The following is a 23,552-nucleotide window of genomic DNA, read 5'->3' as shown; positions in this document are numbered from 1 at the left end:
TTGTATTTATTTGTAGTAGGAAAACAATGTCACTTAAAACTTTTTTTGGCTCATATAAGCGTGCTGGTTTCTCTTAACTGCAGGAAACACAAGAATACACACGCAATGTTGTCAGATACTGCCTTGAAGCACTTCAAGACTGGTTTGATGCTATCAACTTTGTAGATGAGGTAAATATCCTTAGTGAATTTAAGCAAAGGACAGTGAAAATCTGATTAAATTTAAAAGGTGATACACTCCCTACTCCCAGCCCCCTCTCCTTAATTTAACTGACTATTCAAGCTAGTGATCAAAAAAGGATTGCCTTGCTAAAATTAGAGTTTGTAGTTAATACTTAAAATGTTACGTCCTAGGACCCTTTTTTTCCTGTAGTCTTGGTGATTTAGATTTGCTGGTGCAAGCTTAAGCTGTGAGTTTTAAAAGCAATGCTTTCCCTGTCTAAGGGAAACTTCTGAATAATCAGAAAGACAGGGGAATGAAGTACTGCTGTGTTACTGAAAAGTAAGTCTATCAAATGAAGACATATAAAATACTGTCCTTGGTGGTTGTGCCAAAGATATTTGTATGTTTGTTTTTTCCAATATATTATATTAAATACCTCTATTTTACTTTCAGCCAGCACCTAACCAAGTTACTTTTCATTTGCCACTGCACCGTTACTTTGCCATGTTTTTAAGTAAGGTAAGCATGTGTTCTATTTTCACAGAAGATGGAAATTCCCTGCTGAATGTAATCATTCAACACAGCGTATGCTTGCTTTTGTTTCTAGGCTGTTAAATGCCAAGAACTAGATCTGGATACTATCCTGCCAGATCAGGAGATGCTGATGAAACTCATGATTCACCCACTTCAGATTCAGGTACGGGCAGCCTTCTAACTTAACAATAGGAAGCATGTCTTATTTGTGGAATGTAAAAATAAGCCCTGTGTGACAATAATAACTACAATATACTAAGTAGTTAGGGTAACATCTTTTTTTTTCCCTTCCTCTTTCCAAAATTAAAAATCGGGCATTAGTTATCATACTCTGAGAAGCACATAATAATAGTATTCACTACAGCTCTTCAAAAATGGTAGAATGGACCAATCCTCTGAAAACATAGAATTGTAAAGTGAACAGAATGGAGTGCAGTTTGACAAGAAACCCAAATCTTTTGTATTTCAAATTGAGAGTGGGTTCCAGAATGGATGCACAACATTTTTATTTGCAAATTTGGACTTGTGCATAAGTGGCAGTGAGTAGTATTTGTAATCACTGCTTTTAGATCTAATCTCTTTTTAATCATGATGCCTTAATTTTTGGTTCATTTTGGTACCACAATACCTTCATTTTGAGTTAATTTCAAGATTTTAAGGAATAACTACATGTATAAATCACATCATTTGTCTTTGATTACTTTCATTGCCTGAAATACGCACTTATATGAAAGTATGGTATCTGTTTCATAAACTTGCAGTGGTTCTTTTTATCTCTTACTCTCCAGAAGTAAATTAGTATAAAAAGTCTATAAAGTTATAGTATGTATGCATGTATATGTGTAATGATAGTGAATAAAATGATGAGAGGGCTGGAGCATCTTTGTTATGAAGACAGACTGAGAGAATTGTTGTTCACCCTGGAGAAGAGAAGGCTCTGGGGAGACCTTAGGACCCCTTCTACAGGGGCCTACAAGAGAGCTGGGGGCAAACTTTTTAGCAGGGCCTGTTGCAATAGAACAGGATTAGTGGGTTTAAAGTGAAGTAGGGTTGGTTTAGATGACCTGTAGTACCTTTTTTGCTATGAAGGTGGTACAACACTGGAGCAGGTGGTCCATGGAAGTGGTAGATGCCCCATCCCTGGGAACATCCAGGTTAGATTGGATGGGGCTCTGAACAACCTGACCTAGTTGAAGATGCCCCTGATCATTGCAGGGGGATTGGACTAGAGGACCTTTAAAGATCCCTTTCAACCCAAACTATTCTGTGACTCTCCAAGAAAGCCCCCGGGGGACTTCTTACAATGATATGTAGTGACAGGACAAGGGGCAATGGCTTTAAGCTGAACGAGAGTAGTTAAATGAGATATTACAAGGACATCCTTTGCTGTGAAGGCGGTGAGACACTGGAACAGGTTGCCCAGAAAAGTCAAGGATACCCCATCCCTGGAAGTGTTCAAGACTAGGGTGAATGGGGCTTTAAGCAAACTGGCTTTAAGCACCTGGAAAGTGTCCTTGCCCACGGCATAAGTGTTGGAAATCTTTAAGGTCCCTTCCAATTCAAACTGTTACATGATTTCTATTTTTCTATGGTACCATACTGATGATCTGCTAATATTGAACTGAGTGGCTGAACATTCCTGAAATGTTTATAACTTTTTATGTTCTCTGAACAGGCAAGTCTTTCTGAAATTCACAGCAATATGTGGGTTAGAAATGGTCTACAAATTAAAGGACAGGCCATGACTTACGTGCAGTCTCATTTCTGCAATTCAATGATTGATCCTGACATTTATCTGCTGCAAGTAAGTTATGTTTTCTGAGGAGCCAAGCCAATATTATTTATCTACAAACTATTGACTAGAATTAATTTAATAAAATTAATTTACTGTCTTTGTACAGGTCTGTGCCTCTAGACTGGACCCAGATTATTTTATTTCATCTGTTTTTGAAAGGTAGGACTAAAAGATGAATGCTTTTGTTCAATGTTGTGCTGGCTGTTGTGCTAATTTATAGCTTGTAATAGAAAAATTGCATATCTGATATATATCTTCAGTGGTACAACTCTGCCTAGCCAAAACTAACACCTAATGCCTCTACTGAAACAGGTATCTCTTGATTCTAGACAGCATTGGCTTTTGATTTACTGGGCAGTAGTGAAGATATTTGTTTTCTGAGCATCTTTAGGATTTTTTAAGTTTCATATGTGTTCATATGCTAGGATATTCTATCCTGAAGCAGTAGTAAGAGACACAGAATGTTTGCTTTTCTGGAAAAAAAATCAGGATTTGAACACCAATTAGTATGCATTAGTTTTTATATGTTGATAAATATAAGGTGTTTTCATGTGGAGTGAATATCAATATAGCACATTCCATTGATAGTTAAATAAAAATTGAAATTTAAAAAGAAGAGGGTTTTCACGTATGTTTGTTTGTACTTTGGGTTTTCATTTGGGCTTTTGTATTTCATTTTTGGTTGTTGTGAATGCTATCCTGAGCTTATCTACTATGTTTCACATTGGTGTTTTAATGTTGGAGAATGTTTAATTGTTGTTTCTGACTTTGCTGATTGCTTTGTAGATTTAAGGTGGTGGATCTGTTAACAATGGCTTCACAGCATCAAAATACTGTTCTTGACTCAGAACATGAAAGGTCCATGCTGGAAGGAGCCTTAACATTTTTGGTCCTTTTGTTAAGTCTTCGTTTACACTTAGGTAAGAGTCACTACTTTAGGAATATCTATATGTAAATAACATTATTACATCTTCATTTATATTCAGCACTTAGTAGGTGCCTTAAAGCTGTTTAACCATATAGTAACTTCAAGCATTCAATGCTCAGTTTCATCTTTGCCAGTTACTGTATTTTAATCCCTTATGAAATAGAAATAGATATGATACATAAAAATGGGAAAAATGGCTTTGATGGAAGTGGGTGATTTGTGTAGGTGATGACATGAAGATTCTGTGTCTTTTCCAGAAAGACAGCAAATTGAGTTTATACTGGTATTTTCTGATTGAGATTGTGCCTTTCATAATATTTGCATCCCCCCCTTTTTTTTCCCCTGTATTTTTAAGGCATTGTATCATTACTTAATATTAATTTGTATCATGTTTGACATGCTTTTAATGTCAAATGAAAACTGAATGTGTGTCTTAAAATCGTGCTTTTTTAACAGCTTTTTACATTTCATTGTTCTAGGAATGACAGATGATGAGATCCTCAGAGCAGAGATGGTAGCCCAACTGTGCATGAATGACAGGACACACAGTTCATTATTGGATCTCATATCCTTGGAATATATTCACTAATGTGTCTGAGAATGACAGGTGCTAGGATAGTTGTGAGGCTTGAACAACATGGTTTTAGGTTACATAATTAAAAAACTGTGAAGGTGTGTTTGTATGTATTTACTATATGTATACACACAGTATATACTGTATATACTTACTAGCAAAAGCTCCAATTTTGGTTTTTCTTACAGCAAATGCAATACTTTTTAATAGTTTAAATTAGTTTTGATACAAAATGCTGTACTGGTCTTTAGAAGTCTTTTAGGTGTGAGGTAAAATGTGTGTTTTCCAATGACATTGTAGAAAGTTTAGCAAAGCATCACATTTGTCTGGATTTGAGCCTTTGATTTTTGCTAAGTTTATGCCAATATAAAAAGCAGACATTCTACATTGTATTGGCTTTTGCTATCAATAGCTGAAAATGCAAATAATTGCAATCCTGCATGCTGTTTTGACATTAGAGTGAAGTGCATGTGTTATGGGGAAAGAACAGCAAACTTTTAAGAAGTCCTTCTGCACAGGCAAAGGGTTCATGTCCCTGGACAGCTGACTATAAATATGCAGGTTTTCCTGCTACCACTCTTGAGTTGTGTAGGCAAATTAAATAGGTTGTTGTGGTTGCATACAAGAGCTTGCAATCCAGGTATAGGCAATGAGCAAAATTATTAGGAATATGAAGATAGGAAAGGATGAGATTGAGACTAACAAATGCATAATAACTATTATTATTATTATTATTATTATTATTATTATTATTATTATCTCTAGTAACTAAGTCAAGTATGTAAAATAAGTGATTACTTAGACCAATTCACTTAAGTGAATGACTTAATTATGTAAAAAAGAGTGAATAATTTCTATAAGCAATCACTTATCACTGAGCAGAAGTGCTGCTTATGTTTTAGGGTAAGGCCAGTAGGTCAGTTAAATATTGCTACCAAAAACAAGAACTATGGAATCCAAGATGCAGAATTATTTATTGTGTTTATGGATCCTGAACTATTTGCTTGCTTTTTCTGCACTTGAATGTAAATGCAAAATATTTTCTCCACAGAAACTTTATATACACTACAGGCAGAGGTTTCTATTTCTCATTAAGTACTAACAGCTTGAACCAAATATGAAGCAAGTCTTAGTTAAAAAAATTTAACCTCCTAGCTGAGAGGCTTAGATTCTCTTCAGTACCAGTTACTGTTTTTAGCAGTTGGAGCATACAGACCTCTTGTGGTAAGCACAGAGCACTGCTGAGATGTGGTCTGAAATGACTGATGGAAAATATCAAGAGAGGAGGGAAATTCTGTGTCCTGAAACTAAATTCACTTTGCTTTCCTTAACGTAAGCCTTACATTCCAGAAAACCCTAATCCTAAAAGTGGTATTATTCCAGGAAGCTTAAGCTTTGAATCAGTCCTGTCAGCAGTTGCTGACTTTAAAGCCCCTGTTTTTGAGCCTGGAGGTTCCATGCAACAAGGAATGTACACACCTAAAGGTATGGTAATCAGCATTCTCTTGCAGCACAGTCATTGGTAAGAGTAAGATGCCTAACCAGGGTTTGTTTGATTTTGTTGTAGTGGGCTTTTTTTCTGTAAAAAACCCTAAAAGCAAACCCAACCTACCAGTGTTGAAAATTGCCCCCCATCCTCCCCACAGAAAAGCCAAACCTACCACAGCCACCAAAACCCTGCAAAACTTGACTTTTTCATTATTGTCCACTGCTTATTTAAGAGCATTGTTAAAGACTGTCAGTAGTCTTAAATTGATTTTGATCTAGAGTGAAAATTAGCTTCTTGTACTAAACAGGTACCTTCAGAAAGCAAAGGAAAATACAGAAATGAAAAATTATCTTATTAGTACTTTACTGATCTGCATACTTAATTATTTCTGTGATTTAAATAAATATGGTGTATATTTAGTAGAGTCTAGAACTGTTTGCATTAGTGAAACGTCAAAGATACTTTGAACTTCTCCACCTTTTGACTATTAAAGATATCACGATACATAATTCTTCATTTTATATTGCTCAACTGTATTAGTATCCTGTAACATTTTTTGCTGTCAGTAGTGAGGGCCTAGAAAAAAGTTCAGGCTAGACTTATTATAGAACATTGTTCTGTAATTCTACAGTGCATACAGTGCAAAACTGACAAGTTTCTTTCCCTGACCAGCTTGTCATCTAAATTGGACTCAACACAGCATTGGTATATCAAAGGAGAGAAATAATTTAAGAACTCAGTGTTCCATTACTGTGTCATGTCACTAAGCAGATAAGCTTGTAGAAATCTGAAATGCTCCATGTGCTCTGGTTGTGCTTCAGGCTAATGGCAAAGCTGAAGAGAGATTAACTCCTTCCTCCCCCACATACCTCCCCTGAGAACTGGGAAGGTTAGAGTCTGGCAATTTTGAAACTATTTGGTTCCATGGATTTTTTGGGGGGGAGTGGTGGTTAATGTAGGTACTAGTATTGTAATAACTTGTAATTGTTTGCCAGTTTTTGTACTGGGAGATTGAAGTGTCAGTAAAGCTCTTTTATACAAATTACAACTAGGGAAATAATCTTGTGAAACCAGAGTTTTGGAAATTGATTCATCTTGGTTTTTTGATGTGCAGTTAGGCAGCTTAACACCCATGTATCTAAAATAACTTAATTTTATTGTTACATAAACTGCATTTCCTTATGTCCTGTCTAGTTTCTGGAGCTCATTACATGCTGGTCATTTTCATAACACAATGTGAAGGAAAAAGAGATGGATTATTCTGTTTTTAATTATAGCACTTCATATTTAGGGAATCTAATGCTAGATTACAGTGTTTGGAGTTCTTTTGTATATAGTTTGGGGGGTTTTTTTAACTTAGGTAAACTGTTTATTCCAGAGGTAAACTGTCTTCAGTATCTCACCTATAGCATTGAACAATGAAGTGATTTATGACACTATACAGATTCCCTTTTTTTAAAGTAATAAAAGCTGAAAAATCTTCTGTAGGAATAAAAGCTGGCATGGCTTTCTTTACCCTCTTAAGTGTTCATATTCCCTGTAAGATTATATAGGTTCTCAGACCCTTTGCTTTTAAGAATTGTAGTTTGTGGCCAGTCATAGTTAAAGCAAGTCATGATCAGATCAATTCCCTCTAATCCTCTAATCCCTTGTTTCCTTAAATTTGAGGGGGTGGAACCTACTTTATGTTCACATATCCCTGGATTTTGTTCCATTAACCATCATTTAAAAAACCAAAACCAACTTCCAGAGCCAGATTCTTTCTGACACTGTAGATTTGTGTGCTGAAGATGAGCTCTATGTGCATTTCCAATATTCACTGTATGGCTCACTCAGTCCTTTTTTCTCATTAGGCATTAGCAGCCCAAACAAGCTTGGTGTGTGCTTCAGACTGCAATACTAAATTCTGTTCAGAAAAAATGTGGGGTTTTTTTTCACAAGCTAAATTTGATTGCATTTAATACACAATGCAAACTTTGCTAGGTTCTCTCCCTCAGCAGTCTGTGAGGATATGTGTAGAACTGTTAGTCTTAGCAGGGGTTAATGTATAGAGGATAGGCCAGTAGGTGTGATTATAGACACTTGTCTTCCTGCCTGGGGAAAATTAATCTCAGAAGTGTGGTAAAGCTGCTTATTGCTGCCTGTGGGAACTTTGAAGGATGTTGTGAGCGCTTGTGTTACGTTACGCCTGCTGGTGGAGCTCAAATTCTGTATCCACTGGGTTTCTTCCTCCTTTTGGGGTCATTGAATCTTGCCTTCAATTTTTGTGTTATGAGAGCTAAACACTTCAAAGCAATTCATAGAATTAGTGTCTTCATTTGGCTTTAGATTGGAACTTTGTTTTGTTTTTTAATAACTTATAAATAGAAAAAAAGGCCATCAAATGGGATATTTTTATAGACTGTTTAGACTTTTCTGTTTGTGATTGCTCTGAACAGCCACTCTGGATGTTATTTTAGAGCTACTAAATTAAATGGATGTAACTAAGATTTTAATGCTGAAATAATGCATAATACTAGTTATAAAACAAAGGCATATTTGTAAAGGATTGATCACAAATATCATTTGATACAAAGCTTGGCCATTTTTGATACTGAACAAACCTTGTGTTGTTGGAGCAATTTTGTTCACTGCACTTAAAGTTAAAATATCATTCACCTGCTAACAGCTCCACAGTCTTTAGTTCCTCCTTTCAAGAGGCTTGTGCTTATCACGTTCAAAGTGAAAAATACTGTAAGCTTTTTCTCACAAGTACTTGGAAATGACAAAGAGCAAAACAAGTCGCATACAGAATTGATGTTATGGGAGTTGCTTAATAAAGTGTCCCTTTTTTTTTTTTGAAACCAATCAAAATTTTGCAAGAAATATTTTTCTAGTTTGATGAAGAGTGGTAATTATTAGTATAGAAAGTATTATTAGTTATAACTATTATAAATTGCCGTAGTTTGCCAGGAAAAATTTTATAATAGAAGTGACATAATTAAAGCTAGTTAAGGAGAGAATCTAAAATAAGCGGTAAGGTCTTTAAAGAGAATGTTAACATGCAATTTCTTTTAAACAACAGCTGAAGTTTGGGATAAGGAATTTGACCCTGTCATGGTAATACTTCGAACAGTTTACCGCAGAGATGTGCAGTCTGCCATGGACAGATACACAGCGTTGTAAGTTGGATCATTTTTAGAAATGCAACATCATCCTCTTGCTCATTTCACAACAAATGTTTTGTTTTCACTGCCTGATAATGCTAATCACTTTATTAGTGTTTTCAAGCCCCAGATTTGTTCTTGAGTAAATAGTCTATAACAAGCAATATCAGAGTTTTGGTTATCTTAGTCTCTTACTCTTCCATAAATGTTTAAAAATACACCAGAAGGGCCACAGACAAAGTAGTGAATGTCATCACAGATAAAATACTTAACCAAAGATATTGTTTAAAAATCATTTACAGCTTACTTGAAGTCTTATCTATTTTTATTTACTTTACACTTCGGTCCACAAAGCAAAGTTTATCTATAGCAGTGGCAGGTTTCTACATTATTGCAGTGTTTAACAGTGGTTTCAACATTTAACATTTGTTTCAACAGCTTAAAGCAAAGTGGCAAATTCCCTGGAAACCCATGGCCTCCTTACAAGAAGAGAACACCGCTACACCCAAGTTACAGAGGGCTGATAAAGCTTTTGCACTGTAAAACTCTGCACATTGTGCTCTTCACACTTCTTTACAAGGTACAGTCACGATTTGCATTAAGTGCATTGGTTCACTTGGACATTTTTACAGAAGTTCTTAGAAGCATGACTTTTTAAACTTTATTTGGAGTAGTCAGGTTCCATTTAATATAACATTTTTGGTTTTGGTTTATTTTTCGAGTCTAGTACAAGTTTTTTTCCCTACCACTTAGATTATTTCACGAATGATTGTTTCATATGCACACACTAAGTCAGTACCCAAGTGGCTGAAAGATCCTGTTCCACTTTGAGGAACACTGTATTAACCATCAGAGGTGCCATTCAGATTGCTCTGCCATGATGGTTTCAGGGAGCACAGTGGCATAAGTGGTGTTCTTCTGGCTCCCATTGCAGAATTTTAAGGCATCAGCAGTGGCTGTTCAAAAATACAAACTTTAATAGCTTTAAATCCTCAATGTCAAATAAGTCTCGTAACTGCAGTTGTTTCTAACATCATTTCCCAAATATATTCTGGCTTTTGATAATGTTTTAGCAACTGTTTTTTAGGGTTAATTGGTGCCTTTAAGTTATGTTTGGTTTTATCTTTGATAGTTTGCTGCTGTCTTCAAGAGAAGCAAGGCTTTTTGAAGAGTCCATTCATCAGAATATGGACTTTGAATCTGTACTTAGAAAGTGTTTTCAAAGCAGTGTGCTGCAGAGGCAGATGAGGGACTACAAAAATTGCTTTGAGTAACATTTTTCCTGGGCAGACTTTTACTTCTGTGCTCTTCTAAGGACTCCCAGCTTACCTAAAACTGGTATTTTGTTTCACTGTTAAATTTCTGTTGAATAGAAAATATTTGTTGTACTACAGGAAGGCTGGTGAAGGAAAGGAGATCTTGGGACTACATAGAAGATCAAATAATGTTTTGACATGGAACAAAAATCGAGACTATGGGGAAGGAATGCATCATCTTTTACTGTCCTGCTTGGGTGTCTTAGGCCACTTTTTCTCTTAGTCCATTAAGAACCCTCAAGGGCTTAAATCTTGAGAATCTTAGCCATTACTGGGTTGCTGTTTTAGCTGGAATACCAAATACTTTCCCACCAGATTTATGGATGATGGAAAATACATAGTAGTTGATTTTGTAGGTTGGCTTAAGTAATGCCTGCTCTCTTTGTGAAATTTTCCCAATTCATGACAGCCTTTATTATATCTCTTGGCTTTTGGGACTTCCTGTGGAAGAGCAGTAAACTCTGTTTGGTGATGTTACTTTTCAGAAGCATTGGTCAATATGACTTTTGATTCCAACTGCCACAATTACACGTGCTCTTCATATGAACAGAATACTGAGTCCTCTTTCAATTAAATAACCTCTATCATCTCAGATTTGTTTGGGCTTGATTAAATCAGCTCCTCAGTCACTTTTTAGTGACTTTAATATTGTAAAACAATGTTATTTCTAAGAACTTTTTCTCTCTGATGTTTCTAATGGCTTTATCTACTGAGAAAATTCATCCATTCAAAACCAAGTCATATTTAAGACTTTACTAGGCTACAGTCTAAAAATACTAATTTGTATAATAGCCAGTCTACAATGAAATTTTGAACATATTTTCTCACCCACTTTTTTGGTAACTTACATTTTTTTGCCATTTTCTTTCCTTTAGCTCAGAGTATTCTCCAGAGGAAAGTTGTCCTGGTTTTTAATTTTAGTAGTATTGGTTCTTCCTCTCAATGCATTGAAAGCTGTGTTGGAAGAAAGATGTGGGCATTTATTAATTTAAAGATAAGATATTTTATTACTTTTAACTAAAAAAGATTATGTGGAGGTGGTTATGAGCTAAAGTGATGTTAACCTTTGTGGTATTCCCAGTTATGCCAGCATCACTGATAGGACCAGGACCTTGTGAGGCCTTTGGTGATTGATGACCTGAAAAGGGGAGGGAAGATGGGAGCAGCTTTTTGCTTGTAATTGGCAGTAGTGTTGTCTGTGCAGCTGTACCTGTCACTCTGGTGTTCATGCAAATCACAGCTTGAACTAGTAATGGCTTTAAGGTAAAAATTTGTTTGACTGGAAAGACATAAAATCAAATTTTGCTTTTGTGGTGATGATCAAAGGTTAGGTTTCTTTCTAAATCTCAAAACAATTTTAAATGAAATTGAAAACAAACAAAAAAAATTCCACAAAAACTGAAGTCCAAAATGTATTATCCAGAGCACTCCTTAAGTTTAGATGTACTGAAGTCTTAATCTTCTATGATGTGTCTCTTTTCCTACCTAGATATTAATGGATCATCAGAATTTATCAGAGCATGTGCTTTGCATGGTTTTATATTTGATTGAGCTGGGGTTGGAAAATTCTCCTGAACAAGAATCAGATGAAGAGGTAAGAATAAATACCATAATTTTCTTCAAAATACAGAGGTATTTTGTAATGATTCAGTATTCTTTAAAATTAGATTTTACCATAGTAGTTAGAATAAAGCATCTTTATTAACTTATATGGGGAACAACTAATAAAACAATAAAAACATACTGTTGTGAGGAAGAGTATGGTATCTTGTTATGTTTTTCAGCAGTTTCTGTATATGAGGTCTCACTACACAGATTGATAAGATCTTTACCACTGTGTAAATTAGAAATTGTGCAAAAAAATTTCAAATCATTAGGTCTAAAAATCTCTAAATTTTCACCTGAAACCCTTATCACTGAGCATTTTATTGCTACAGATCTATATCTTCAAAAATACGTGAATAAGTCAGAATTTTAATTCTGCTTTTAATTCTACTTTTAATGATATTTGAATATAAACAGCCATTATTTTTGTGATTCCAAATTCCCTTCTATTACCGTAGTTTTTTAACTGATCAACACTGCTTTTTGACTAAGAATCTGCCACATTTTTTCCCAGAGATTGACTTCTGTATAATTCTGATTTTGATTCCATTGTACGGCTTAGGATTACTCTCTGGAGTTCCTTTTACTTCTGCTAGCTAGCACCACTGGCTGTATTTGACTATATTAATATAAAATACTTAGATCTATATATATATCAGCCTGTGGTCCTCACGGGACTCGCATCAGTTCTCAAACTTTGAAAGTTTTTAAAAGGTATATTAGCTTTGTTGAGGTACGTTGTTGTAATCTTCACTGCAGTGTTGTTCTTGCCTATCTGCTGGGGCTCTTCTCCATTCTCTGCAGCACTGTCCTTCCTGTCTTCTCAGGGGCTCCTCCTGGGCTCTTGACCCACCCCTTTTATCCCAGCTATCTTTACGATCCACAGCTGCTGCCCAATTAAGGACTTTGCAGCTGTGACTCATTTAGAATAGCTAGGACCCATCAAATATAATATAGATATTCACTAGGACTCCTACTGTACTTCAGTTGTTGTATTCTTATTGTTGTTATAACAATACATATATTCACGCCCCCACAGTACGTAATGTTCAACATACGGTTCCTATCTCATGAAGATATTATGGCCTCTGTTATACAGTTACAAAAGCAGCACAAATTATTTAATATGAGAAATTTGATAAGAGAAAGTATACCACAGTTTGCTTAATTGTTTTAGGAGTCTGCAGGTGGACAAGAGCGTTGCCACGATAGTTGGTTTCCAGGCAGTAATTTGGTTTCTAACATGCGTCACTTCATTAACTATGTCCGAGTAAGAGTACCAGAAACTGCTCCTGAGGTGAAGAGAGAACCACCTGCAAGTACAAGTTCTGATGGTTTAGCTTCATCACAAGTAAGTGGATAAAATACCAGATTCTCTGGGTTAGTTTAAGTTATTGCCTGTGTTGGCATTTTTGTTAGTTTTGTTACTGTTTTTATGAGTTCCTTAGGATATTTTTCCTTCAGTTATTTTTCCTATATTTACTGATAGCAGAAATAGAAGTTATTTCCAATGATGCCTCCTTCCTAATGATGTATTTAATGACTTTTTTTGTCCTCAATCTACCAGAGTTCAAGGCGGAAGAGCCTCCAGAGAGAGGTAGATCTGTGTGCAGTTTGTTCTCCTAAGCCATTAACTAGCAATGTGCTTTAATTGTGCTCATCTTAACTTTCAGTGGAATCCACTAATTTTCCTGAATTTCCTTTTAATTCATATTGCAAGGACTCGTGCTTTTTTCATGTTCTTGATGGTAATGTTAGCTGGCAGACTTTGAAGCAATAAAACATTTTTAATATGTATTTGGAAATAAAAGCTTCCTATCAAATATAAAATGCCGTTGATAGCTTACTGCTTGAGCTTTGTGTTTAGGCCTGTTTGATCTTGCCAAGATACTACTAACATTTAATAATGTAGAATAGTCTTAGCTTTCTTCAGTCTAGGTAAGTTTAACCTTATATTGAAAGGGCTTTTCAAATTATTAATAGCAATTTGTTGTTGTTGTTGTGAAACAAAGGAATACATAAATGGTGGGATCCTGAAAGATTTATGGCCAGTAGATGATACAATCTCTGGGTCAGTGTTGGTTTTGTATCTGTTGTATACAGCACTTCAGATTATTGTGTGCCAGATGTAGCAGAATACAGTGCATATTTCTTTTGCATGTTCATGTCAGAAAAATAGACAAAATCTAAAGTAGGGACATAGTATACATGGTACTGCAAGCAAGAGTAGTATAAGATAGATCTAAATGGGCTCTGTCATTAAAGTAACTGCACTCCTATGCTCACATGCCCTGGATAGCAAGTTCAGGCAAACAGGCTTGTGTGGCTTCTGGATGCTACCTAATAAATCCAGATAAAATGCACAATGTACATGGGGATCTGTGGGCTCACCTGTATTCACCTGTGTGATGTAATGAGTTACATTGTGCAACAGCGCTCACTAGATTTGAATAAAGGCATTTAAATGACATAAAGATACTGAAGTTATTACCATTCTAGAAAAACTAAGGAAATATTACCTGGATAACAGAATTGTAAGTTAGACTAGAGTAAAACCAGTCGCTAGATTTTTCGGTATGGATATTTTCCTTTGGTACTTGGCTTTTTATGCAGTTGCATATAACACTTGTACAAAAATACAATATGCAGGTTTAGTATTTTCTTATCCTAATTTTCAATACATTTTGGGGGTGGAAAAGAATCTTTGTTTCATGCTTTTCTTCCTAGCTTCAAATATTTTTCATAGTTTTAGAAATGTGGGTTGTTTATACTTGTATTTTTGCAAATTAATCATGGTAATTTTTTTCCCAAGAACTCAGGGACAGCTCAAGTGTTCAGTTTGGTGGCAGAACGTCGGAAGAAATTTCAGGAGATCATCAATCGGAACACCAGCGAGGCAAATCAGGTGGTTCGGCCCAAAACATCGATGAAATGGTCAGCACCTGGTGCAACTCCACAGTTAACCACAGCCATTCTAGAAGTCAAGGAGAGCATACTGTCTTTGCTGATTAAATTGCATCACAAACTCTCAGGAAAACAAAACTCTTACTATCCTCCGTGGCTGGATGATGTGGATGTTTTAATCCACCCAGAAATTCCGAGGTACTCGCACGGAGATGGAATGACAGCAGTAGAAAGAATTTTACTGAAAGCTGCTGTACAGAGCAGACTGAATAAACGTATCATTGAAGAGATATGCAGGAAGGTGACACCTCCTGTACCACCAAAAAGGATCAGTTCTGCAGAGAAGAAAACTTTGGATAAAGAAGAAAGGTAACTTTAATAGCAAGATAAAGGAGCAGTAGAAGGACAGTGTGTGTTGTGCATCTATTGATTGATCTTTAGGATTTTGTATGAATTACATACTAAAAGAATGAGTCTGGAGGGTATGAGAGACAGAGATTGACATTTGGGGGATGTCAGACTCAGCTGCAAAGAATTGGCTGGAGTGGGAAGAGACTGACACTTGGCTGGTGCAAAGGGCTGGAACATGGGATTTGAGAGGAGTGGAGAGTGCAGAGTGTTGAAGGGTTAGGGCATACAAAGTGGGGAATTCAGGTCAGAGTACTTACCTCAGTAACTGCAGTAGAGAGCACAGGCTGGAGTGAACAAGAAGACAAGTTGAGTACTTGTCCATCCAGTATTTTGAAGGGTTTATGTAACCAGAATATGTAGTTACGGTTCTAGAAATTTGAGTAGAAAAGTGCAGTCCTCTGACTCAGTAGGTTTCTGGATTACTTTTATTTTTCTGCTATTTTATTTGTTTGAAAACAAATTTTTCATTAAAATCTCTCTGATATGTCCAAGGCCTACACTGTACTGGAAAATAACACATAGGAATATGGCAAATAGATTGAATATATTTGTATGCTGCATACTTTACAAAGTAAAATTATTTTTGTCCTGCTTTATTTAATAGTTTAATTTTCAACATTGTTTGTAATAGTTCATTTAATGAGCGAAATAGTCAGGATTTAGCATGCAAAATTGCTAATCAGAAGGAGCCAGAATGAATAGCTGCTTTAGATAAAACACAGCTACATTTTGGGCACCTAATCATTAATGTGGTACTCAATAGTGCTACATTTATGTACAGGAGAAGCAGGGGCATGGGTGAAACAAGTAACTGTTCATATATATACTTTTCATATATAGTAAAAGGGTAAAGTCATTCCTTTCCCTCAATAAAAAGATGTGATATTTTCAAGGATCTGTGGGAGGCCCACTAAGTTTTCAGTTAAGTTTGGGGACTAAAGCAATGGTAAAAGTGAATGTTTCCCTTTTTTTGTTGTTCTGAGTGATTATTATCATCTTCTCAAATTTATAATGGTATTGGTGGACTGATGAAGTTTATTGAAGGACAGTGTGATAACTGAAATGACTGAAGACAATGTAGAGTGACAATGTTCATAAAGCCAGGGTGCAGTTTTTACCCTTTCAATTGTTTTAATTTTCCCCCCAATTCCAGTTTTGTGTCAGTGAAGACTGAGCAGACTGTGAACGTTAAGCAATCACCTTTTTTTAGCTTCAACATATAATGGCATCACTCAGGCAGTGGATTGTTGCCATAGAAACTGAAATACAGGACTAGAAGCAAGCTTGAGCTGCTTGCAGTATTTTTTCAGTTGCAGTGTCATATTCCCATGGGCCATCATGGAAAATTACTGAGCTGTACTGAATCTGTCAGAATTTGTTTATGTCTTCTTATTAAATGCATCTATTTACAGTCACTCTGCTTTTAGTTGAGGTGTTGAGAAATTTCCAGGGAGAAATAAATAAAATCAAGTCTAATGAATGCTCTGGTCTGATCCTCAGAATAATGAATCTTAGTGATGTCGTAAGTAGAAGTTATTTTGAGAAATGGTGACTGCAAAATGTAGCAGACAAATGGGCAGAGATATTGGGGTCTTTCAGGTGTCTTTAAGAAAACAAATTAGAAGCTTTGACTTACAAGCAAGTCCCCTCAGGATGACAGGTTACACTCTGTGAGCTGCCTTGGGCCTGTGCATGCCAGCTCCTGTGCAGGACACTAATAATCACACAATGCTTGGGACTTAAGAGCACTCACCCATCAGGGTATCAGACACCAAGTGATATTTCTAAAGCCCATGTTAGTTATCTGAATCATCTCTGAGCACTGGAAAAAATGCATTGTAAATGCTGGTGCACAGAATTTGTAGCTATGATAGAACTTCTGTAGCTGCACTGGGGAGGTGCTGTGTAACCCCCTCAGCTGAGGACATTTTTTGTGTGGTGAGCAGCTGTGCTTTAGGGCTTTGGTTTTCTCACTTCCACACTCCCATTTCCTCTATTTGTAAACTCATGTCAAAGTAAGGAAAATGAATGTCTGTTTTCTTTATCGTTTTACATCCATCAATATTCCTGTACCCATTGCAGTATGTATTTGTATAGGGAGTTATAGAGCTGGTCATACAGCCTTGGACAGGTCACTGAAACAGTTTAAACAGAAGAATAGACAAGTGCAAGCCTCTGGTGTTTTTAATTTATGAATCCAGAGCTGTGAACAATGAGGAGAAGTTAGTGAAGTCAGCTTGGCCTCAGGGAGATAAAGGCTTTAATCTGGATGCAATCTCAAGGTTCTTTAAATCCCAGTATAAAAGCTGTTGGTGGCCAGTATTTTGGGTGGAAGTGGGGGAAAAGGAACCACTGTGAGGAGGCTTAGCTGGAAAATAAATTATTCATAGTTGTTTCCCATGCCATCAAAAGCTTGATATCAAAAGAGAGTGAGGTAGGCTTTTATTATTGTTGTTATTATTAACTTGCAAATGTTGATTTCTCACAGAAGTACTAATTTTTGTACATACATGGGTTTTCATCCCATGTGGAACAGATAAAAAAGTTTCAAGATTAAGGTATTGAGTTCCTTTTCTTGTGATGGTATGGCCTAATTTGTTAAAATATCTTGTGGTGAACACCTTTGAAGGGTGTTTCAGGACAGGATTTTATTCAGTTTTTTTCAGACTCAAAAGAAAGTAACACTAATTTCTCTAAAAACTCTGCTTTAGAAAAGCAAAAGAATCCTTTTTTAGGCTTGGTAATTATCCCTTAATATCAACCTTCATTTGGAATGATACTGTTTAAGGTGGTAATTGTAATCAGCTTGACATTTTCAAGGGGTTTTTTTGCTCCATGTTTATTTTTCTTCTTCCCCCTTCCTTCACACAGACGACAGAAGGCCAGAGAAAGGCAACAGAAACTGTTGGCTGAATTTGCCTCGAGGCAGAAAAGCTTCATGGAAACTGCCATGGATGTTGGTAAGGTTTTGTGGTTGACTGCTTGCTTTTATGTCTTTTCCCACATGTTAGTATTAAGGTTTCTACTCAGTTTAAAAAACAGACACACACAAAAAAAAACCCCAATCATCTAACCAAACAGGAAATCCTCCCTCAGATTCTGCTTTTGTATCCACTTGTTAACTTTACACTTAGGGAGCCTAACTTTGATTATAGGACAGATATTGCTAAATACATAATTGCTAAAAAAATAGATTAAATCTGTAGGACATAAATTTATTCCTAGTTTTTGTTAATATACAGTACATGAAATTATTAAATACGTGATATGTTTTAAAGTATTTACATTTAATATAAAATGTCCCCAAATTAGTTGGTCTTTTTAAGATTGTATTTTTCTTTAATCTGTAGTAATAAAATTTAAGATTATTTCTCCATAGAGCCTCAAAGTTCAATATGGTGAAAATTTTAGCTTTTAAATGTGTTTATGGATCTAAGGAAAACATAATTTTCAGATCACCTCAGTTGCTATAAGTGATAATGTATAGAAATCTTCAATTTCTTCTATTTCAAATACTGTCTTTACACACAATCAGGTTTTGTTTTTCTTGAGGGTAAGTTCTCTCAGATTCTCCTGTGTAGAAGTGCATAATCCCGATTAGTTCAGCTGAGGAATGGAAAATATTTTTGTCATTTGGGTCACTTCATAGAAAATTAGCACTTCTGAAAGATAAGTAAAAGCTGGAATCTTCCCAGACCTTCCATCAAGTATCATCTGCTGTGAAGTTTTGATTTGAATTTGAGCATTAGTTAGAAATATTTTGACAACTGTATTTGCTGAAAAAGTCTGTCTTTTGAAATTGTTAAATTCCCTTCAGTTCATAGGTTGCTGAGAAGATTGGTTCATTTATATTTACTAAGGTTTTGGATACCTTAGCAAACTTAAATGGGGGAGGGTGTGCAATACTCTAATTTTCATCTGTGAACTTTGTATTAAGTCAACCTCACTAAATGGCAGCTATTTGTTGGTAATCTAATTGTTAAAGTAAGAAAGAAGAACCTTGCAGTTCTCCTTATTAAAAATTAAGTTTTTATATGGAAAGTAGCTGGAAACTTTGAATCTTCAGTCACTTATATTTTGAATTTATCATATCTCAACTTTGAAATTGATGGGATTTATATATGAAATCAGATCTGCATCTATATATCTGTCTACCTACCTATTTATATATATATATGGATGTAAATGTACCTGTCAATAGCTATATAGCTATGTTTGCATATATGCATAAATGTGTGTAATTCCTTCCATGCACAGATTTTATAAGCTATGTACTGCTTTGATTTGTGGATGAATCATGGTAGCTAAATCAGTAAATTACATACCATTTTTTTTGTGAAGGACTGTGAATACTTAGCTTTTAGTTAATTCATATTAAATTCTCAGGTAGGTAGACCTGGGCTTTATTTTTATGATTGTGCATTAAAAAGTTCTTGGGCATGCAAGATTTAAATCACTTGCTTCTTAGTATTTAAAGAATTAGTAACTCCAGATGTCTCAATGTAAAATGTAGTGTTTATTGTCGATTATACCAGATCATGCGCAGCACTAGATAGAATCAACTTAATGAACTACATTTTCATAAAGTTAATTCTTCATAAAGACATTTGGCAACAACTTAATAGAATTCCAGGCATTGTGTTAACTAATAATTACTTTGCCTTTCCACTAATTGTTTTCAGTGGCTTCTATGTTGTCATTCCATTTTCTGGTTTTGTTACGAAAATACACTGAAGTAGTACTATAGTCCAGTACTAGCTTTTATGTTCTGACTGGCATTAGAATAGCTCTCAGAAAGTAAGTTCATATACAATTATGTAGTGCATGGGGCTTGTTTAAAAATCTAGATTAATGTTTGCCAGGAATATTTTCTTCAGTTTGTTGTATCTAGGTGGTTTGTTTGGCTGTGAATTCAATCTCTATATGATACAGAAAATGACTAAAAATATTGCAGAAACTATTGTTATTGTAATTTTGAAGCACAAAACACAGTAAGAATTTTGAAACGAATCTTTTTTGAATGATTCAATTCAAAACTACTCTTATGTAATTCATAGGTTTACTCTGAGTCATAGCCTAACAGTGCTGAAATAGCTGTTAGAAAGAAAAAAATCCTTTCATACTAAAATCAGTAGGAATTCACTCTCCTCTCAGACAAAGTCTGTTACCTGTTACTTTTCTTATAGATTGAAGCCCAGCAGTAGGTTTGTCTTATTTTGTTCACTTGTTGTAACAGTAATACTGTCAAAAATGCAGGGATGGTGAGGCCTCAGCTCCCTTGTTTTGTGACTGCTTCAGTTGGTGTCATTTGGGCAAATTTATATTATTATCACTGGTAAAATGGGAGAACTGTTGTAATTGGTTTGGGGTATAGCACTTAAAAACTTCATAATACCTTTCTATTGACATTGTAGAAGATTGGAAATACTCTGTAAAGAAATGTGCCTAGGAAGAAATAGGAATAATGGAGAATAGCCAAAGCTTAAATGTTATTTTATTATAACCCATATACTTCTTAGTTTCTAAAGTGTTTAAAAAAGTGCACAGAGGCACTGTTAATCCCCTGAGGTATTCCTCTTTGATTGTTGGGATGCTGCAATGAAACATGGCTTAAAAGGAAGTTACCTAATTACATGTTAATTATTCAATATTGAATGTGTCTCATTTTAGTACTAGAATTTATTTATTTGAATTGATATAGACAAATTAATCTGAGATTCTGAAAATAAAGGTTGGCATTTTCTTTCACATAGTTACTGTAGAAAAAAATCCAATTATGTAGCACTTTCCATTTGTGCCCCCTGTTACTTTCTATTTATATTCTGTGACATCTGCAGAACTGCATTGCCATTCAAGCTTGCCTGGAAGTAATTAGGTGAAATTTAGAAACAGTTATGTTAATGAACTAGGATAGAACAGCATCCACTGTGCTGTCTTTAGCTGTTTGACTGCAGGATAAACAAAAAAGGAAAAAAATAAACCAAGCAAAGTGTTCTAAAAACAGCAGATAGAGCTCTTAATGTGTCTGGGGGACTGTCCAGAGAGTCAAAAGTGTGGTGTTGGTTTCAGCTCCAGATGTCTTCCTGCTCCTGGTTATAGCTCCTGGTTACAGCTCCTCTGAGCTTCACCAGCATTGCCCCAGGGTGAGACCATGGTTTATCTTGTCATGTGGAACTCTGTGCAAGAGATTTTTAAACCTTCATAACCTTCAGAAGGGACTTGATAAGAACAGAACTAAACCACTCAGTTCTAGCTTAATAGTAGCCTTTAACAAATTACAGTTATATTTGTGAAGATTTGTCTGTCTGAAGTCTATAAAAACAAAATACGATTTGTTCCAGGCAAGCTGCTGAACTACTTATTGTACTGAAAAATTGTAAATTGGCTAAGTTGTTAATTATAAATGCTAAGATTGATTTCAGTAGTTTTTGCGTCTCTGAAGTGGCTGGTGTGATTTTTAAGCTTTTTTAATGCATCCTGATCAGTATGCAGATGATCTTTTCTGTCTTTCTTCCAATGTGTGTCTTAGCAGGACGCCATTTTGTCCTTCATGAAACATTCCTTAGTTAGACTCAAAAAGAAGCTCAGAGTCTTAATGCAAGGTGACATATATTTCCTAACACTCAATCTTCTGAACCCAGATAGAAAAATAAATTAGGTACTGATCTCTTGAGAATGTATATGCTGGGTCAGGGCAAAGAATATTAGCATACTAATGGTTGCTCTGATACCCAGGGGCCTCTTTGACACAATGTGTGCAGCAGGACAAATGTTGACTACAGTCAGTGGAGATTTTGAACTATATGTACTGTGTTTACAAAGCCCTTTTGGTCTGGGGGCTTTGCTAGGTGGAGGAAATAACAGAATGCATCCTTAGCTCTGGAGAGTAGAAATGAAATTAAATTCAGGTAGCAGTGCCTTCTGCAGTACATCAACGTGCTGGTTGTTAGCAGATTTGATCAGTAATTTGTTAGGAGGTAGGAAGTGCTAGGTTTTTGTAGCTTTGTGTCTCTACTTCTGTTGGTACAAAACTAAACAAAGAGCTAAATTATTAACTTTTAAAAAACTCTTGGGAGCTACAGGATTTGGCTTTTCCCTGGATTTCTGTCACAGTTTAAATTTGTCCATCCTCCTTCAGTGTTTTAAGGTTCATATTTGTTCAGATTTGTGAAATAATTCCTAAGGACAAAGAAAAGTTCCAGAACCCACTGAAAGGGGATGAGGTAAACTACAACATAAGACAAATCTCATGACAGAAACTTGGTGAACTGATAGCAGTACCATGTGTCTTACCTTGTCTTTTTCCTTGGCTCCTTCTTTACACACTGCCATCGTTAGGGCAAGTCTGTGAAATTAATTAGGTTAAGTCTTTGGAGCTAGTTGAAGTGAGTAATTGAGGTTTATCAGAGTCCATTCAAACAAAGTGAGGGGTTTTGTTTGGCTACAGTTTTTCTGGTATGCCTACTTATTTGAGATTCAAATTTCTTGCCAATATCCCTTTGTTTTCTTTAACTAGCTCAGGTGCAACTTACTTTATTGGGAAGCCTTCCTTGGTGCTAGTAGCTTACTTTCCTTGGAATTTTATTGTTTGCCAGAATAGCCTAGGTATATCCACATCTAAGTAGTTGTGAAAGAAGCATGCACTTAATCATTGAGTTCTAAAATTAAATTAGCCTGATTTTTATGTGCCTGTTCCCCATAGGCAATAAAAGTATAAATTGCATATATTGAACTGATTTTAAACACCTTTTAAATCCTAAGTTCTGGGGTTTTTTTTCCTCAAGTTAAAAAATAGGCAATTTGTGATGAATTAATGGTATTTTGTAAATTAAATATTGACAGATTCTGATGACTTCCAATGAATTGCTCTAAATCAGGTTGATACATTGTATTCTCTTTCTGCACTTCTGAAAAATATTGAATGGTTGCATATTTTCTGTTGCACTGACAATATTTTAGAAAAGGAGGGAAAAGAAAGCTGGAACTCTAGTCCTTGCCATTTCTTGCATTTGATACATAGGTGTACGTGATTGTGCATTACACAATTATGAGGTGATGTTCAATATAAAAAATAGCATTTAGTGTTTGCTTCCTCCCTTCTCTGCTACCATTTCCTTCTAAGTTTCCTGGATGTTTTGAACATTTGCAATTGATGCATTGTGCTTTTTATTTCACTGTACAGCTGGCTGCCACTAGATGGTGATAGACATGTGTACAATGTTAACAACTGCACGTCAGTGAAGATCAGGGCTCATTTTCATATGACCCTCAATAACTGACTAGGAAATCAGTACTTACTGGAACAGTATAATTTTGATTTAGCCCTGTGAGCAAGATCATTGCATGGAGCTTTTTATAGCAAAGAAATATTCTGCCTGCCACCCAACATGCATCTCCTTATGGCAGCAGCCTCCTGTGCCAAGCTTGTAGTAGACTTTCAGAAGACAGCAGTTCTCCTAAAAACAATTCTGCATGAGGACTATTGCTCTACTCAAGGTTTTGGATTCTTTATTCAGTACTTCAGGCTACTTAATCAGAGGGATAAAGGGTATGGTTGAAGTTAGGGAGGAAGTGTTTTCCTTTAGAAAATTTTTTTTCTAGGAAAGACACAAAGAACCCACATATTCTAGGTAAGAGGCTGACTGTATGTGTTTCTGAGCAGCCAGGAGTGGATCATTAGTTCTAAGG

General features: G+C 35.7%; 1 protein-coding gene across 1 annotated transcript in view; it reads left to right on the top strand.

Moving 5' to 3' along the window:
- Positions 1–23,552, top strand: part of UBR3 (ubiquitin protein ligase E3 component n-recognin 3) — a 98,177-nt gene that overhangs the window by 31,641 nt on the left and 42,984 nt on the right. The window contains exons 11-24 of the mRNA XM_058027716.1: positions 84–170; positions 616–681; positions 770–859; positions 2,372–2,500; positions 2,598–2,650; positions 3,278–3,411; positions 3,899–3,986; positions 5,339–5,478; positions 8,547–8,643; positions 9,067–9,208; positions 11,434–11,538; positions 12,727–12,900; positions 14,362–14,822; positions 17,736–17,824. Of these exons, the coding sequence (XP_057883699.1) occupies positions 84–170; positions 616–681; positions 770–859; positions 2,372–2,500; positions 2,598–2,650; positions 3,278–3,411; positions 3,899–3,986; positions 5,339–5,478; positions 8,547–8,643; positions 9,067–9,208; positions 11,434–11,538; positions 12,727–12,900; positions 14,362–14,822; positions 17,736–17,824 (1,855 nt within the window). The remainder of the gene's footprint in view (positions 1–83; positions 171–615; positions 682–769; positions 860–2,371; positions 2,501–2,597; positions 2,651–3,277; positions 3,412–3,898; positions 3,987–5,338; positions 5,479–8,546; positions 8,644–9,066; positions 9,209–11,433; positions 11,539–12,726; positions 12,901–14,361; positions 14,823–17,735; positions 17,825–23,552) is intronic.

This window comes from Melospiza georgiana, chromosome 7 (genome assembly GCF_028018845.1).
Source record: "Melospiza georgiana isolate bMelGeo1 chromosome 7, bMelGeo1.pri, whole genome shotgun sequence".
Lineage (NCBI taxonomy): Eukaryota > Metazoa > Chordata > Aves > Passeriformes > Passerellidae > Melospiza > Melospiza georgiana.
Note: the sequence above shows the minus strand (reverse complement) of the source record. Positions and strands in the feature narration are given on the sequence as shown.